The sequence below is a fragment of the Physeter macrocephalus genome, chromosome 2, assembly GCF_002837175.3.
Source record: "Physeter macrocephalus isolate SW-GA chromosome 2, ASM283717v5, whole genome shotgun sequence".
Classification (NCBI taxonomy): domain Eukaryota; kingdom Metazoa; phylum Chordata; class Mammalia; order Artiodactyla; family Physeteridae; genus Physeter; species Physeter macrocephalus.
Genome location: NC_041215.1, coordinates 22761849 through 22779715, shown reverse-complemented (window position 1 = coordinate 22779715; position 17867 = coordinate 22761849). Strand labels below are relative to the sequence as shown.

At 59.6% G+C, this 17867-nt stretch overlaps 1 protein-coding gene across 1 annotated transcript; it reads left to right on the top strand.

Moving 5' to 3' along the window:
• The first annotated feature begins 1117 nt into the window (after nt 1-1117).
• SGTA (small glutamine rich tetratricopeptide repeat co-chaperone alpha) lies at nt 1118-15680 on the top strand. The gene is made up of 12 exons (XM_007120468.4): nt 1118-1206; nt 8360-8498; nt 9181-9287; nt 9477-9561; nt 10613-10712; nt 11048-11152; nt 11627-11765; nt 12154-12216; nt 13392-13429; nt 13970-14059; nt 14240-14361; nt 14496-15680. The coding sequence occupies exons 2-11, from the start codon at nt 8399-8401 to the stop codon at nt 14352-14354; spliced, it is 942 nt and encodes a 313-aa protein (XP_007120530.1). The 5' UTR covers nt 1118-1206; nt 8360-8398; the 3' UTR covers nt 14355-14361; nt 14496-15680.
• Nucleotides 15681-17867: the final 2187 nt, after the last annotated feature.

The window sequence follows — 17867 nt, the reverse complement described above, 5'->3', positions numbered from 1 at the left end:
AATTAAACACACATTTATTTTAAAAACAGAAATGTAAACAAGTATCATTGAGAAAGCTTCAGTGAACGGATCCAGGACTTCAAACAACAGGTGTTTTGGAACAGTGCAGTTACCTGACCTATATCTACGGTTGTCGGTTAAAACAAAACCTTGAACCGTCTAAAGCACCCATAAAGAAAAAGTTACGAGAATTAAACCGGCCCCAAAACCCACCTCCTTTATTTCTGCAAAAGAAAAGAAATGAAAATAACCCAGGGTGTTAAGTGTGCATGCGTTTTAAGTAGGATAAAAATGAATTAGGAGAACGCTTCTGGCAACTTTAACGCTAATTTGCTAGGGAACTTCTCTTTACCCACCCTCGGTTTTTTCTCTCTTGAGGACATCAAGTTTAATTCTGTTACTCTTCATTTTCGCTGTTTCCTGTACCTGGAGTGCTTTCCTTCCGTTCTCCAAATCCACGTGTGAAAGGGAGGCCTTCCCTAACCATCCCAGCCAACTTACCCCCGCCCATCACAATCACAGCACCCCATTTTTTCTTCATAGCGCTTGCCATTAAGTAAAATTTGTTCATTTATGTACTGGTTTACTTGTTTATAGTCCGTCTACCCCAATACAAGGTAATGAGAGCAAACATTTTGCTGGCCATTATAGTTGGTGTGCAATAAATATTTTTCGACTATTAGACATCTGCTGTAAACAAATATCTCTATTACTTTACTCTTATGTATTGAATAAATGAAAGAACGCACTTGTAGGTGGATGGGTGGGTGAATAAATGAACAAATAATGTTCAAAGAACGCCTGTAATTCTTTGGTCGCCAGATACCCAAACACAGCTGCACCACGTGGCCGACGCTGCACCACGTGGTCGACTCTGCACCACATGACGACTCCGCCAACCCACAAGAGTCCGCCACTGTCCCACCATGCACCGCTCCATTCCGGCTGTAGAGGACTAGTCAGTTCTGATTTCCGCCCTCCGTTCGGTCGCAGAGGTCAGTTGCCCTAACGACCAGCTTGTCCCAGTCTGTAAATTGCGTCACTTCCCCCCCCACGTCCGCCTAGATAACTGGTGCGCCTGCGCAGAATGAAAGCCCGAGGGTGCTGTCTCCTTCTGCGCAGGCGTCGCAGCTGGGGGGCGGGACCGGGCGGGGCCGCGGTACGCAGGCGCAGCCGTCGGTGGGTCGGGGTTCTGCTGCTTGAGAGGTGAGTGGGGGGCTCGGCGCTGAGCCCGGCGGGCCTGAGGTCCGCGGTTCGGGGCTCTTGGGGCTCCCAGGGCTCCGGGCCCCGTAAGAGGACGTCGGTGTGGGGCCGGGGTCGCCGCTATCCGCGGGGTACTATGAGTGGGCGGCGCGGAGGGGAAACTGAGGCCGGACGGCGTCGGGCAGGCACTCGCCGGCCCGGGTCTCCTTCCCCCAGACCCCAGGCCCGGGAAATGCGGGTTCGCAGGCCGGCGGGTGGACAGCGGGAGGCAAAGAGCTCTGCACGTAGTGAGCGCTTGCTGGGTGTCCGCTGTTTCCCGGAAACACGGTCGTTTTGAATCGGGGCCCCCGCTCGTGGGGTTCAAGTCCGGGGCTCCTGTCTCGGCAACCGCCACTCTCCACCTGGGTGACCTTGGCCAACCTCTTGGCTTCTCGGAGCCTCAGTTTCCCCTTCTGTAAAATGGGCGTCGTCTCCACCCCTGCCTGGGGTGGGAGGCTTCCGGGAGGATTAAAGTCGCAGGGCCCCCAGCGCGAAGTGAGAGCTCAAAGAGATCAGCAGTGGTTAGACTGATTTCACACGGAGGGCCTCTGCCTACTGTGCTGGAGGTGGGAGAAATCGGGGGTTGAGGACCAGCTCGTCCACCTCTCGCTGGCTGTGTAAGCTCGGGGAGATCGTTTCCACTCTCCACCAGCCCTTTTTTTCTGCTAATAGGGGCTCTAGAAGTACATGCCTCTTACAGGCATTTTGAGGTTAAATACACGTGGAACATTCTTTACTCAGGTTCCCGCTCCTTGTCAAGAGCTTTGTAGAGGACAGCTGGTTTTGTTATTAGGTGCCAGGAAATGCGTGTGCACTCTGCATCCTCGCTGAGTGATGTTCCCATTTTCTTTTGTTTCTGCCTCTCTGGTTATTTTTGTCTGCTTTTCCTCTCCCTAGACGAGGGATTTTGTCCTGTCAGGGGACCCGGGGCCGTGTCTGGGGACATCTGTGGCTTTCACGACCAGGGGCACTCCTGGCATCAAGTGGGTGGGGACCAGGGATGTTGCTCCACACCCCTCAGTGCACAGGACGGCCCCCACAAAATAATCTGGCCCCAAAGGTCCACAGTGCCAAAGTTAAATCCTACCCTAGACTAGTGATTCTTCACCAGTGGGCTTCACAGAGGGAGCAGAGGGTGTGAAACCCCAAGAAATCACGTGCAAGGTTTTGTGTGCATGCCCACTTCTGTGGGATGAGGAAAGGGTATTTTGGAGTTTAGGCTCTGGAATCAGCCTGCCCAGGTTCAAAACTGCTGATTTGCATCTTAGCTGGGTGCCCCTGGGGGGGGGTGCCCCCATCTCTCTAAGCCTCAGTTTTTTGTTCTGTACAATGGGAGTTAGATTAAACAAACTGTAACCAGGGGGCCAAAATCCCCCTGCAGCCTGTGTTTGTGAATGAGGTTTTGTGGGAACACAGCCCACCCGATTGCATACATGTCATCCATGGCCTGGGAAGCTGGACGTCCTCATTCTGACCCTCCTTTTCAGAAAATGTTTGCTGACCCCTGAAATAGGCCATTATGTGTACTCAGCTCAGGGCCTGGAAAGTCCTGGGCACTCCAAGGATTTCATTCAGGGGTTTATAATTCAGTCTTCCTGAAAGGGTGAGTGGTTCTAAATGGGGTTAAGCTCTGCCCCGGATTGAGAGCTATAGTCTTACTTGTTCCTACTTTTTTTTTTTTGGCCAAGACCCAGTGCTGGCCCTGGCGGCCAATGCACAGTGAAGGTGAAAGAGTAAAGGGGACGGTTGGTAGGTAGGCTTGTCATCCCCTCTGCTGATGAGGAAACCGAGACCCAAGAGAAACGACCTCCCAAAGGAACCTGGTCACGTGTCTCTGACCACGACAAGGATCCAAGGTTTCCCTGAGTCCATGTGGACCAAACGCCTCTGAGTGCTGGGGTCCCCGGGGCAAGGTGATCTGTCCAGTGGCTCACAGTCGGGTGCAGGGTGGGCAGGCCAGGAAAGAGTCGGAAGGCCTTGGTAGGAGATGCTGGACCAGAGGCAGGACAAGTACAGGGCTTTGCTGGAAGAAGAGGGTGTCCAGCTCTGTCTGAGGAGGTGACCTTCTGGCTTGGTGTTGAAGGGGGAGTGAGTGGTTCCCGGATGGCAGGAGGGAAGGTGAGCGTTGCATTTGAGCAGAGCACAGGGGCTTTGGTGAGGGGCCACATGTGCCTGCTCAGGAGGTTTCGGGGGGCTCTGGAGGGTTTTTAGTGTGCAGGACATCCTGGCAGCCTCTCAGAGGAAAACAGGGCTGTGATGTGGGGCTCGGGTTGGAGCCCGAGTTCCAGCTCTTGGGATGGCCCTTTCCTGGGTGCCCTGGGTGCCCTGGGAGGGGAGGGAGGAGCAGAGGACCAGTTTGCACACACTGGTGTTGGTGAGAAGAGCTGGATTCGGGGTGGAGGCGGAGCAGGGCACCCCCAGAAGGGGTGGGCAGCCTCAGAAAGAGGGTGCTTCTCCTTCCTGGGGTCCGGGGCTGGGTCACTCATTTTCCTGAGTGTACCCTTTTGCCTCTTCAAATGATCAGTTCTGAGCGGGGAAATAAAAGGAGTAGGGGCTGGGGTGTTTTGGGTTTTTTTGGCGGAGCTGCACAGCATGTGAGATCTTAGTTCCCGGACTGTGGATCAAACCCATGCCCCTTGTACTGGAAGCGTGGAGTCCTAACCACTGGACCGCCAGGGGAGTGCCGAGGCTGGGGTGTTTTTAATGATAAAATGGAAAGGTGGACGGAGAGCTGGCGGGGGTTCTGAAGGCACAGGGAGGAACTGGCACCGGGACCCCCGCTGCAGCCGCACCCCGGGGCCAGCGTCCGTCCCCTGGCCAGGCTCACGCCTGAACCCTGCACCTGCAGCCAGCGCCCCGGTGCCTTTGGAGCCTCACAAAGCCCTCGCTGTTCGCAGAGAGAGAGGCTGCCCCGAGAATTCTGTCCAGCAGCCAGAGCCCAACAAGTCGGGATTGTTCCCGAGACCCCAGGGGCAGTCAAGGAAAAGAGCGTCCTGGCGTTCCTGGGCCGGCTTTGCAGGGAGCAGGAAGGCGAGGAAGGGCCGGCAGCTGTTCCGCGCCCAAGAGGCAGGAGAGCGGCAGTCCTCGTGGCCAGCCTGTGTCCAACGTGTGCTGAGTCCCTGCTGTGGACCCACATCCGCTTTTCTGCAGTCCGGAAACCCCAATACTCTGCAAACACAGGATTTGCTGAAAGTTTGCAGCCAAGTCGTTTGGCCAGAAACTCTGACCCGTGCTGACTTTTATTTTTCCCACTTAGTGTTTATCAGTGGTTTTCAGCTGGTGGTGGTTTGGTGACGTCTAGAGACTTTTGTGATTGTTACCACTGTGGGGGAGGGGGGCTCCTGGCATCGAGGGGGTGGGGGCCAGGGAGGCTGCTCCACACCCCGTGGTGCCCAGGATGCCCCCCACAGAGAGTGACCCAGCTCCCATGTCAGCTGTGCTAAGGGATAGGAGCCCTGCATTCATTATTTGGGAAAAAATCGAGTCTGATCCCTGTTCACACTGGACGCCAGAATAAACCCCTGATGATCAGACAGTGTAAATCAGGGTGACCCCCAGCATGTGTGAGTCACCTCCCCTCCCTCCCACTCAGGTGTGGATTTAAATGTGTGTAGCATCCCGGGACCTCAAAGGTCAGATAGTCATGGAACGTAGCCTCCGGGGGTCAGTGGAATCCCTAACCCCGGGGGTCTCGCCCCGAGTGATTCTGCCCGCAGGGGACACTGTTGGACGGATGCCAGGGATGCTGTTAAATACCCTACAGTGCACACTCCCCACAAAAGGAGTGATCTCCCCCGCACCATGCGGATAGAGCCTGGGGAAGAAGCCCCGCATGGGGCGCTGGATTCTCACAATCTCTGTTACCCCGTTTTATAGAAGAGGAAAGAGAGGGCATCGTGGGGGCTCCTTCAGACGTGACACAAGCATCCCGGCTCGGGGTGGGGAGGTGACGTGGAGCTGGCCTCGGGTGGAGACGGCTGGACCTCAGGTGCTAAGACTGCAGAGCCCGTTGTTACCCCCAGGGCGCCTCCGGGAGCCCTGGTCTCGGCGCTCACTGTGTCAGCTTGGGGGGGCGACCCTCGGGAGGAGGTCATGTCAGTAGACCAGGAGAAGCTGGGAACCAGGAAACCAGGTAGCGGTTGCCTCAAATGAGCCGTTTAGTCGGGGTGGGAGGGCTGGTAGCAGCATGTACAAAGGCCCTGAGGCCCAAAGGGCCGGGGCCCTTGTTAGAACTGAAGGTGTGCCAGGAACGGGTGTGACTTCGTGTCTCAGTTCTCTGCACCCTGATGGTCCCCTCAGAGTCACCCCCTCCATCCTCACAACTCAGTCACGTAAAGATCAGATTGCCTCTTTATCCTACTCTTAAGCAAATGCTTGTCACCACGGGGCCTACGTTAGTTCCCTGTGAGGAAAACAGATCCCCCCACGCACACACCCTCGAGCCCAGTGTGAAGCTCAGTCACCCAGTACCAGCTCCCGTGGGTCTGGCAGGGGGGTCGTGCCCCTAAGTGCTGCCTGGAACACGTCGGGGGAGCCCCAGCTGCCCAGCCTGTGACCTTACCATGTGACCTGTTAACCTGTGACCCCCTCTGAGAGACCCTGGCACCCCTCCATCCCGTTCAGTGATCGAGAAGTCAGCTGGGAGGGGTTGGCAAACATGAAGGCCCAGGTGGTAAATTCTGTGGGCTTTGGGGCCCTTGAGGAAAACCAAGCGTGCTATGCAGGCACTTCTGTAACGTAGGGATGCAAAAGACATCCTCAGCTAAACAGGCGGCTGCCAGGTGTGGCCCTTGACCCCTGATTTAGAACAGAATGTACAGAAGGATCAGGGTCCTGGGGTCTCAGAGGTTCGCATCCTAAGAGGACCACTTTGGGCTTTGAAAACAGATTTTCTTCTAATTACAGTAAAATAGGTATACCATAAAGCTTACCCTCTTAATCATCTTTAAGCGCACAGCTCAGTGACATTAGGTACAGTCGCATTGTCGTACAACCATCCCCACCATCCATCTCCAGAACTTTCTCATCTTCCCAAACTGAAACTGTCCCCATGAAACAGAGTCCCCAGCCCCTGGCCCCCACCGTCTACTTCCTGTGTCTGTGGATGTGAGTCCTCCAGGGACCTCCTGTGAGTGGGACCAGGCAGTGTTTGTCCTGTGTCTGGTTTCTCTCACTGAGCAGTCACGTCCCTAACGTTCATCCAGGTTGTGGCAGGTGTCAGAACGCCCTTCCTTTTTAAGGCTGAATAATGTCCCGCTGCGTGGATGGATCACATTCGTTGATCCATCGTCCACGCACGGACATTGGGTTCTGTCCGCCTTTCGGCTGTGGTGAACGATGCCTCTGTTTGTCAGATCTGTAAAACCAGAACCTCGTTGACGTTTTGGGCCGCGGCTCGCTGGTTCAGCTGGGGGAGATGACTCACCTTTGGGGGTTTCACTGTCTTCAAAATGAGCGGGTTGTGCTGGCTGGTCTCCCTGGGCCCCTCTGTGTTGCCCCTGAGATCCTGCGGATCTGGGGCTGGCCCTCTGTCCTCTGGGCTCTAGCACGTCCTGATCCCAGACCTCCCAGTTCCTGGGACGCTCTTGGGCCAAAGGCACTTGCTTGGTAAAGGCTCATTGTATCCAGAAATGGGGGAGGAAAGCTCATTACCATCCCCGTAGAGCTTTCCGAGGGTGGCCAGAATGCCCTGTCCGGCTGTACAAAATAGCTGCTTTAAGTTCGTCCCTTTTTAAAATTTGAGATATAATTCACATACCGTAAAATTTAGTAGACTTTAGTATACTCATAGTGCTGTGCAGCCATCACCACTAATTCCAGAACATTCCGTGACCCCAAAAGAAACCCCATCCCCCCCCTCAGCCCCTGGGAACCACGAACCCACGCTCTGTGTCTGTGGATCGGTCTGTTCTGGACGTTTCCCGTCAGTGGAGTCACACCCTGTGTGGCCTTCTGTGTCTGGCTTCTCTCCCTTTTTTTAAGTTGTCGACGGACGTAGTTTTCTGTGAACCAGAAACAGCTCTGAGCGCGGCCAGCATCGCGTGTCTTGACTGCACTCGCCCGGCGGCTCTGGGCTGGCAGCGCCCGGCCTGCTCTCAGCCAGTGTGCGAAGCCCGGGGGTTGTGACTTGCTCTGCCCAGTTTGATTTCCCCGCCGCTGGCCAGTGATGAGTTAATGATAACTCGGCCAGGAGGCCGCCCCTCGATTTCCAAGCCACGCAGGCTGTTCACCCCGCGGGGGCATGTTTGGGGGACCAGGATGCTTCACACCATGGATCCCGCCCTCCCGGGCGAGCCCTGCACGGCCTCGGGCAAGCGTGGGGTGCCCCCTCTGAGCCTGTTTCCCCTCTGCGTGGGAGACGGGCCTGTGCAGGGGGCGAGGCTGTGTGTGAAGTGCCTGGCGCGTCACGGCCCGCAGGGAACAGGCCCTTCCCACGCTCTTTCTCCAGGGTTCTCGCCTCAGCGCTGTAGGGGGCCGTCCCCCAAGTTGTGACGAACACAGCTGTCACCAGTGGCCCCTTGGGAGAGTCACACCTGGCCTAGGAATACAGCAGGTCGTAGAGGAACCCAGAGGAGTTCCTGAGGCGGCCTAGGAGGGGGTGTCAGTGCCCTCTGGGCCTTCGGTCTGCTCAGGCCCACCCAGTGGTCCTGTCTGACCCTCGTGGGCGGTGCGTCCCCCAGGTGTTCGGGGATCGGAAACTGTTGGACCATTTTCTTGTCCAGAGCATGCAGGAGCAGCAGCTGGGGCTGCAGCCTGCCCTCTGTGTCCCTGGGGAGCCCCACGCCCCCCGTCCAGCTGCTGAGGAGAGATGACCACCGGGCCCAGGACCACGTCACCCTGGGGTTAGAGTCAGGCAGGACGGCAGGGGGCTCTGGACCTACAGCCTCAGTGTCTCCTCTGTGAAATGCGGAGAATTAACGTTTCTGCCTCGCTGTTGTCAGGCAGACGCAATTAGCCAGTGAGTTAAAGTGGCTCCTGCAGGGCAGGGCGGGTGTGTGAGAGGGAGCCTGGAGGGCCTGGAGCAGGAGGTGCAGGATGCGTGGAGGTGGAGGGCAGAGGGGGAAAGTCTCGGCTGTGCCCGCCGTCCTGTCCTCACACCGTGGACCGCTGTCCGCAGATCCTGAAACCCCCAGGCCTTGTCTCCTCCCATCTCAAGATGGATAACAAGAAGCATCTGGCCTATGCCATCATCCGGTTCCTGCATGACCAGCTCCGGCACGGGGAGCTCTCCTCTGATGCCCAGGAGAGCTTGGAAGGTACGTGCGGGCCACGCCCTACCCCCAGGGCCTCGGGTCGCCTGCCCAACCCCCCACCTGTATCAGCACCTAGAAGCTCCATGGGGTGGGAGCGATAGGCTGGTCCCTGTCCTCATTTCACGGGTAGGGACGCTGAGCCCCAGGCGGTGCAGGGCTGTCCCCCGCCTCCCTCACTTTAGGCTGGGCCTCCCGCAGGTATTCTCTTTTGGAGGGATGCAGCTCCCAAAGGTTCTCCATCTCCCCCGTTGTGCATGTGTCCCTACCGGTCAAAGGAGGGAGAGAGGCCAGGGGTGGGGAGCCCAGCCCAGACCCGGCTGCTAGCCTGCCTGGCAGGAGGTGGCTGTTCAGTGCCCACCGGGCCGCGCTGAACCCCCGAGGCCCCCCACCCGGGCAGCCCCAGCATTGTGACCCCACAGAGAGGCCTGGCATCACCACCTGAGCCCTGTGGGGCAGGGACGGCGGCTTCCCCCCTCCTCCCGGCCTCAGGGCTCGAGGGGCAGGTCCATCCTGTGCTGCCCGAGGAATCAGAACAGGCACCCGTAGGGCCCTGCAGGGCGTACGCAGCGCCTGGTGCATCTGAGGCCTTAGCAAGCACGTCCAAGAAAGGAAGCGTGAGCGCTGCCCCCCAGAATCGTCAGCTCGGGGTTGGGTTTAGCAGAGCACACCTTTGTCCCCCTGACAGTTGCCATCCAATGCCTGGAGACCGCTTTCGGGGTGACGGTGGAGGATAGTGACCTCGCGCTCCCCCAGACTCTTCCCGAAATATTTGAAGCAGCTGCGGCGGGCAGGGTGAGCCTCGGGTACTGCGGGGCTGTGGTTCTGTCTTAGTTCGAGGCCCTGAGTTACCCTCCCCCAGAGCTCAGCTGTCCTTGGGCATCTCCTGGCTGGGTGGTGGAGGGGGGAGGGTGCTGGGCTTGCGGGAGGAGGTTGGCGGTTTCCTGCTGCCCCTCAAAGAGCTCATCCTGGCTTTGGGGCCAGGAGATACCACCTGATCTGAGGAGCCCCCAGCGAACCCCACCTTCGGAGGAGGACTCAGCCGAGGCAGAACGCCTCAAGACTGAAGGTAAGGAACGCCCCGCACAGCTGGCCTCTGGGTGCTACGGACGGAGGCCGGCTGGTCCCGGGCTGTGGAGCGGATGGCAAACCAGCCTTTGGAGATGGGGCCGGGGGGCTTTTACACGGATGCGGAGATGCGGAGACATCAGACCCTTGACCAGGAGGAATTAAAGGGTGAGGCCGCTGCGGAGGGCCGTCCGACAGCTTCCCGAGTGGTTAGATAGAGTGACCACGTGGCCCAGCAGCTCCACCCCAGGGTGTGCCCAGGACGGATGCAAACGCACATCCACAAGGATGCTTGTGCATGCGTGTTCATAGCGGCACGGTGCCAAGCAGCCAAGGCGTGGAAACCGCCCGGGTGCCCGTCAGCTGACGAGCGGACACCCACACGTGCCCCTCCACACACGGGAACGTCCCTCAGCCACGCAGAGGAGAGAAGCCCTGACACTCGCTACCACGTGGATGGACCTTGAGAACAGGATTCTCAGGGAGAGAAGCCAGACACAGAAGGACACACAGGGTCTGATTCCATTGATGGGAAACGTCCAGGACAGGCAGATCCACAGACACAGAGAGTGGATGTGTGGTTGTCGGGGGCTGGGGGGAGGTGACGGCTAATGGGGATGGTGCTTATTTTGGCTGGTGGAATGTTCTGGAATTAGTGCTAATGGTTGGACCACTTTGAATATACTGAAAACCGCTGAGTTATACACTTTTAAAGGGTGAGTTTCATGGTATGTGAATTCCATTTCATTAAAACCGCGCTGTTTCTGAAGGAACGAGCAAAAGTGATGGTATCTGAGGCTTAGGTTCCGAAATACCACAACCAGGACAGTGACAGCTGCTGCACCGAGGGCGGGCTCAGGCCGGGCCCTGCGCTGGACGCAGACCCACCCTCCGCCTCACGCCACCGCCCTAACCTGTGTCTAAGCGTTGCATCCTGGGCCCCCAAAGTCTTGAACTGTCACATGGAAGCCGGGCGAGCCGAGAACGCCGTCTCAGAACTTCGGGGTCCGAGGGGAACAGCCGAGGGTACGTCTCCTTCCCTTTCTCTTCAGGGAACGAACAGATGAAAGTAGAAAACTTTGAGGCTGCCGTGCACTTCTATGGGAAAGCCATCGAGCTGAACCCCGCCAACGCCGTCTACTTCTGTAACAGGTGCGGCGGGGGCCTGGGCGGGCTGAGCGGGGTCCGCAGGGGAACGGGAGGGGCGGTCGATCTGCGGGTTAGTGATGGCTCAGCCGCTGTCCCAAATAACGAGCCCGTGCCAGGTGGCCGGCCAGGTGTGGCCCAGTGTCAGCGCACTCGTCTGCCCCCTCAGCCTCGGTTTCCCCGGTGAACAGGGCGGCACCCAGATTGCCGTATCCTCCGGCGCCAGCCCAGGCGTCCAGCCCCCCCGGGCCTCCCATCCCTGGCAGCCCCGCCTCTGCCCCACCTGACAGACGGGGAAGCTGGAATCGGCTCCCCGACTGCCCTGGTTTGCCTTCCCCCAGAGCTGCGGCCCACAGCAAACTGGGGAACTACGCGGGGGCGGTGCAGGACTGCGAGCGGGCCATCTGCATCGACCCGTCCTACAGCAAGGCCTACGGCAGGATGGGGTGAGCGCCTGCCGGGCGTCGGCGCGGGCCCCGCGCGTTGAGGCCCCAGCCCGCCGGGCTGCCCCGGAGGGGCGCCAAGGGCGAGGTCGGGGAGGGTCCCGAGGCAGAGCTCCTGTCGTCCTGCGGGGTTCGGGGCGCGCCCCCCCACCCAGCACGCGGGGCGGTCACCGGTGGGGGTGGGTTTTATAGCCCGTCTCGAACGCCTCCCTCCCCGGGAGTTGGGGGCGAGTTTGGTCTCTGTGGCCAGCAGCGCATCCGGAGGCTTCCTGGAAGCCCACCTCGTTAGCATAAACTCCAGTGTGGTCCAAGGACACACCTGGGATTCGGCTCGACCTGAGCAGGGCGGTGCTCTGACCACGCCTGCCCCGCCTCCTCCCAGCCCCCGGACGAGGGATGGCGACCCCAGCAGTTCGGGGCCGGGGCGGGCAGGCGGGCGGCCTCCCAGGCCCTCCACGCGCACTGTCCCTCCCGCAGCCTGGCTCTGTCCAGCCTGAACAAGCACACGGAGGCTGTGGCCTACTACAGGAAGGCCCTGGAGCTGGACCCCGACAACGAGACCTACAAGTCCAACCTCAAGGTGGCGGAGCTGAGGCTGAGAGAGGCACCCAGTCCCGTGAGTCCCCGGGGACCGGCCGCGGGGGCAGGGCGGGGGGACAGTGGCCCCAAGCCCCCTGGAGGCTGGTTTGCGTGTGAAAGGTGCACTCGCGGGCCATTTGTTTACCGTTTCTAGGGATTGGCCACCCCTGGGAGGGGCCGTCCCGCCACCGTCAGCATCGCAAAGTGAAAGACACGGTTAATATTCCCTGCTCTTCCGGGGAACCCATACCGTGGCGCGCGTCTTTTACGAAGCACCCCCGGCCGCAGGGCCTGGCCGCCCGGGTTGCTGGGACGCCCAGGATTCCAACGGCCCCAGGTGGGACCTTACCCCTCGGTTCCCGGGCGGCCAGCTGTCGAGGTTCTGGGTCGAGGCACCGCTGAGCAGGGCTTTTCTCACCCCACAGACGGGAGGCGTTGGCAGCTTCGACATCGCGGGCCTGCTGAACAACCCGAGCTTCATGAGCATGGTAACGGCCCCCGCCTGCCACGTCACCACGGGCCCCGGGCCAGGGCTGCCCCACTGCAGACACCGTGGTCACCGCGCGCCGTGGCGTGTGGAGCCGGACGAGCTGAACCCGCCCCTCCCAGCTGAATAACCTGGGGAATCTCCACCCCCTTCCCCTGCCCAGCCCGGGCCCCTCGCGGCGTGGCCACGGTGACAGCAGAGTCGCTGCGCCTGCTCCCTGAGGCGCAGACGAGACACCGCAGGGCGCGGGGCCCCGCGGAGGAAGGGCCGACCACCCTCTGGTCCAGGTGCGCGTGTTCTGCGCAGGGCCGTCCCCTGGAACGGGCACCCGGCGTGTCCGCCACGTGCCTGTCAGCCCCCGGGTGCTCTCACCGGTCCTCAGGCCACACCGCTGGCTCAAGGGGCCTCAGGGTGGGGGTCTCAGGTCGCCAGGGAGAGAGGAGCCTGGAGCCCCCCCCGCCCCCCCGTCAGAGAAACGTCCCCACCTGAGCGGGAAGTGTCTGGCCTCCCATGTCTCGGAGCCTGGGCTGCCGCTCTCGACCAGGGTGGGGCAGGCACGAGGCTGCCAGAGGACTCCCGGCGGGGGGAGCAGCCTGGCAGAGGCCGCTCCTTTGGCCTCGTCTGTCGGGGTCGGCGGTCCCGGCCCCCTCAGCTTCGTGCTGCGCTGTCGGCACCCAGCCGTGCCCGGCACTTGCATGACCGTGGCCTGGACACCCAGCCGTGCAGGGCAGTAGACGGGCCGAGGCCGGCTGGTAGCGCTCTCCAGCCCTTTACGGAAAGAGCCGCAGCCTGGAAGGTGCTTCCCTGGCTTCTGTTCATGCGCATGTCTTAAAATTGGCCCTGAGGAGATAATCCCAGCGTGGCTGGGGGTGTCAGCGTAGGGAAGATTCCAGGACGATGTTCATCCACAGAGCAGAGCTGGAACTGAGTCCCGGGTGTCCCTGGTCGGGGAAGGATGACGAGGTTCCTGGAATCTTAAGATGAGAGTCCAGATGGGATCAAAGTGGGGAAAGGGCAGGGTCACAGCGTGTGGGGGTGGGGCGGGGCCCGGGGAAGAGGCGGGCCTGGCGCTCTGGCTTCTGGGCTGGAGGCCCACGGTGCCTACGGGGAAACTTTGTCAATGACGAAGTGCGTTCGGGAGCTTGCTTTTTCTGAGAAGTCTGTTTTTTTCTTCAGGCATCTAACCTCATGAACAATCCCCAAGTTCAACAGCTGTAAGTGACTACCATTCTCTTTGAGGTCTTGTGGTGAAAATTACTGTGGTGCAAGATGCATAAAATGTACCATCTTAACCATTTGAAGGTTTATGATTCCGTGGCATTAAGTACGTTTACGACGTCCTGTAGCTGTGGCCACCATCTAGTTCCAGACATTGATCACCCGAAAAAGAAACCCCCTCCCATTAGCACCATCCCCAGCCCCTGACCGCCAGGAACCCACTCTCTGACTCTGGATTTGCCTGTTCTGGACGTTTCCCATCGGTGGACTCAGACACTGTGGTTCCTTCTGTGTCACTGGCATCACCCGGTGTCCCTGAGGGACAGTGTCGCCCCGTGGAGAGTCACTGTCTTTAAGCCAAAAAAGGGTGTTGCTGGGAAAGCTGATGGAATTGACAGGCTGCAGTCAGAGAGAAGGGTGGGCCGAGGGCAGGTTCGGGCCCCAGGAGATGTCCATCGCCAGCAGAGGGGAAGGGCCAAGTGGGGCTCAGGAGGAGGAGGGCCGAGCCGTCTGCGAGTCAAGGGCTCTCTTTGCAGCATGTCCGGCATGATTTCGGGCGGCCACAACCCCCTGGGGACTCCCGGCACCAATCCCTCGCAGAACGACCTGGCCAGCCTCATCCAGGCGTGAGTGGACCTGCCGGGCGGGGCTCCTGGGCAGGCGGGGCGTGTCCCTGCCCGCCCAGGAAGAGAGACCTGCTCTGTAGGGCCTGCGTCCTCAAGGGAGCGGTCGCCCTGCCTTCGAGGGGCACGTGGGGCGGGCACCCCGGGCCAGGCTGAGCCCGGGCGCACCTCCCCTCCCCGCAGGGGCCAGCAGTTCGCTCAGCAGATGCAGCAGCAAAACCCAGAGTTGATAGAACAGCTGCGCAGTCAGATCCGGAGTCGGACCCCCAGCGCCAGCAGCGACGACCCGCGGGAATGACTGCCCGGTGAGTCCGGGGCTGGGCCCGCGCCGCCGAGGCCACACGGGGGCGTCTCTGGTCTTCAGGCCCCTCGCCGGGGGTTCCCGCCCGGGTCCCCCACGCTTCCCAGTCCCGCTCAGTTGGGCTGTTTCTCTTTCCAGCCCCCCAGCGCCATCAGGTCCTTCCCGGCTGACCGGAAGCCTTCCTTCACTTTTCCGTCTCTTCCCATTGGACCGCCCATGAGAGGAAAAGGAATTGGACCTGCATGTTAAGACGGATTTTTATTATTTTTATTTTTTAGCCTCTGCCCTTCCCTCCCTTTTTGTACTCTCTCACGGCCCCCAGACCCTTCTCGAAACAGAGCCAGCAAGCTGTGAGCACAGACCAGCACCAATCTCACTCCCAGCCCCCCAAAAACACAGTCTCTAAAGTATTTTCTAGAATAATTTGGGGGGGGGGCCCTTTCGCCGCTCTCAGGAAGCGGCCCATGGGGAAGCTGTGGCCCGAAGCCCCTTCCGCAGCCCCGCCCCCTCAGCCTGTCTTCAGGGGCCTCGCAGCCCACGAGAAGCTGCTCTCTGCGTCGACCGTGGCCACCCCAGCCGCCCCTGCTCGGACGGGCTCCCTGCCAGCCAGCCTGGCCCTCGGACCCAGGCTCTCACATGAGCAACTCCCGCTGCAGGTCCCCAGGAGCCGGTCCTGTTGCCCTGGGCCTGGGGGCGGGCCGGAGCGGACGGCCTGGGTGTGCAGGGCCCATTTCTGGGACTTTTCTTCCAGTTGAGCATTTGGATGGACGCGGGTCTGACCCCAGTGCTCTCTTCCCAGTACTCACGACCGACAGACCGTGAGGGGCCCTCTCGCCACCTTCAGCCTGGCCCCTGAGCCCATCCCGGCCTGGCCATGTGGCCCAGCCATTGCCCTTCTGCCCACAGGTGGTCCCGCTGGCCCGGCGCCTCCTCCCTTTGGGAGTGGGGGCTGCAGGGGGTCCTGGTGCCACCCGCCTTGGCCTGAGATTGCCAGGCAGCCGCCGTGGATGCCCGGCGGCCCCAGGCGAAGCGGGGCGGCGTGGGGAGGAGGGGTCGGCTGGCACCGCCGCTCCGGCAGCAGCGTTGGCAGCTGGATCGTTGGAGGCTCCCTGGTGGTGTCGGGCCATGTGCGAGGTGATCCAGCACCGTGTGTGTAGGTAACTAGTAGGGAGACGGCCGCCAGCCACCAGCCGTCTGGCACACGTCCGGCGAGGTGTGTCCTAACTTTTATGTGCTAGCCATGGTGACAAGCATAACGTAACGTGTGGGGAATAAATAGACATCATGACCTCTGCCCATCTCTGTGTTGACCTCTCAGCGCCACCGCCCCTCCCTGCCCCTAGCTTCCAGGAACCCCCAGCCTGGACCCTGTGTGGGTCACCTTGGAACCACTGAACCGGGCTGTGTGTGCGTCTCCTGTCGCCGCTGAGACAGTCCCACAGATTCAGTGGCTTTTAACCACACAGATCATCTCGGTCCTGGAGGTCAGAAGTCGGACATGGCCCCCGCCACGCCCCCCCGCGAGGCTAAATCCAGGTGTGGGCGGGTCTGCCTCCCTGCCAGGGCTCAAGGGGAGAAGTGCCCCCTGCCTTTCCCAGCGTCTAGAGCCCGCCGCAGACGGTGTAGGCAAAGGGGGGGGCATCAGCGCCTGTACTTGGCTCCCCACTGGCCACTGGGCTGTGGAAACACCTTTGGGCCACACTCGCCTCCTTCAGCCGTGGCCTGTGTGGCTTCTGGGGGATTGTACTTCCAGCCTCCGGTGACCTTCAGCTGCCTTGTCCTGCAGAGATGACTTCCCCGTGTTCCCCTCTTGGACGGTGGCCAGTAGGGGACGAAGGAAGTTCAAGGAGGAGGAGGGGTCCGTCCCTGGTGGGTGCCGCTGGCGGGGTGTGGAAGCTCCCTGCCGTCCAGCCCTCTTGCTGCTCCAGCTACCCAGTGCGACCGGGCAGCCTGGACACCAGCCTGGACACCAGCCGGCGAGGAAGGCGGGGTCCTGGCCGCCCCGAGTTCCCGATCTGCGTTTCCTCAGAAGTTAATGCACTAAACTGCCATTTACGTGGCTCCAGCTACCTGTCTGGGGAAATGGTTCCTTTTAAAAAAATTGAGATATAATTCACATGACATAACATTTGCCATTTAAAAACGTACAGGGACTTCCCTGGTGGTCCATTGGTTAAGACTCCACGCTCCTTATGCGGGGGCCCTGGGTTCGATCCCTGCTTGGGGAACTAGATCCCACATGTGGCAACTAAGAGTTTGCAGGCCACAACTAAAAGATCCTGCACGTGGCAATGAAGATCCCACGTGCTACAACAAGACCCGGTGCAGCCAAATAAATGAATAATAGATAAAATTGTACAATCCAGGAGTTTTTAGTACATTCTCCATGTTCTGCCACCATCACCACTGTCTAAACCCCCAAAAGAAGCCCCATCCCCATCAGCAGTCCCCCCATCCCCACCCCAGCCCCTGACAACCGGGAGCCCACTCTTGCATCTGTGGATCTGTCTGTTCTGGTCGTTTCCCACCAGTGGAATCACACCCTGTGTGTCCTTCTGTTTCCGACTTCTCTCACTGAGCGTCGTGTTCTCAAGGTCCACCCACATTGCGTCATGTATCAAAACTTCATTCCTTTTCATGGCCTAATAACATAGGAACTGGTTCTTAATCCTGACGCAACATTTTAATCAACGATGGAGCTTTAGAAAAAGTACCCATAAAAGTTAAGTGTTTCCATAATGTTGCGCCTGGCGGGGAGGACATTGACAAGCCACGTCTCCCACACAGGAGTCACCAGTCGTCAAGCCCCTGCTGTGTGTCAGGTGTGTAGCACCTCTTCTCCCATTCTTCAGAGGAGGGGTTTTTATCCTGAACCCACAGGCCCGGGTGCAGAGCGTGTTACCTGCCTGGCTCCAGAAAGCCTGTTTGCTTTCTGATACATGTGCCTTCATCCTGCCAAAACACATCAAAGTCTTGGTATCCATTATCTATTTCTGCATAACAAAGCGCCAAAACTCAGAGGCTTAAAACAATACGCTGGTCACTTCCTAGTTTCTATGGGTCAGGAACCAGCAGGGCCGCTGCTCAGGGTCTCAGACAAGGCCACGTTCTCATCTGCTCACAGGTCGCTGGCAGAGTTCAGTCCTTACGTGGTGGGTTGAGGCCTGGCCTCCCTCAGCTCTGCACCACCAGGGCCTCCTGGGTTCATTTCCTGGGGCTGCCATAACAAATTACTACAGACCCGGTGGCTTAAACGAACACGCATTGACTCTCTTGTAGTTCTAGAAGCCAGAAGCATGAAATCGGTTTGTCCAGTCCTAAAGCAAGGTGTCACAGGGCAGAGCTCCCACCAGAGGCTCCAGAGGGGGAGCCTTCCTGTCTCCCCCAGCTTCTGGGGGCTGCGGTGTCCTGGGCTTGTGGCCGCATCACCCCCGTCTCTGCCTCTGTCTTCACGTGGCCTCTCCCCTTTTGTCTGTGTTGAATCTCCCTCTTCCTCCTTCTTATAACAGC

Coding starts and splice junctions, on each gene's coding strand:
- SGTA (XM_007120468.4), top strand. CDS start 8,399: ATGGATAACAAGAAGCATCTGGCCTATGCCATCATCCGGTTCCTGCAT. Junction 11,766..12,153: donor TGAGAGAGGCACCCAGTCCC/GTGAGTCCCCGG, acceptor CTCACCCCACAG/ACGGGAGGCGTTGGCAGCTT. Junction 14,060..14,239: donor CTGGCCAGCCTCATCCAGGC/GTGAGTGGACCT, acceptor CCCTCCCCGCAG/GGGCCAGCAGTTCGCTCAGC.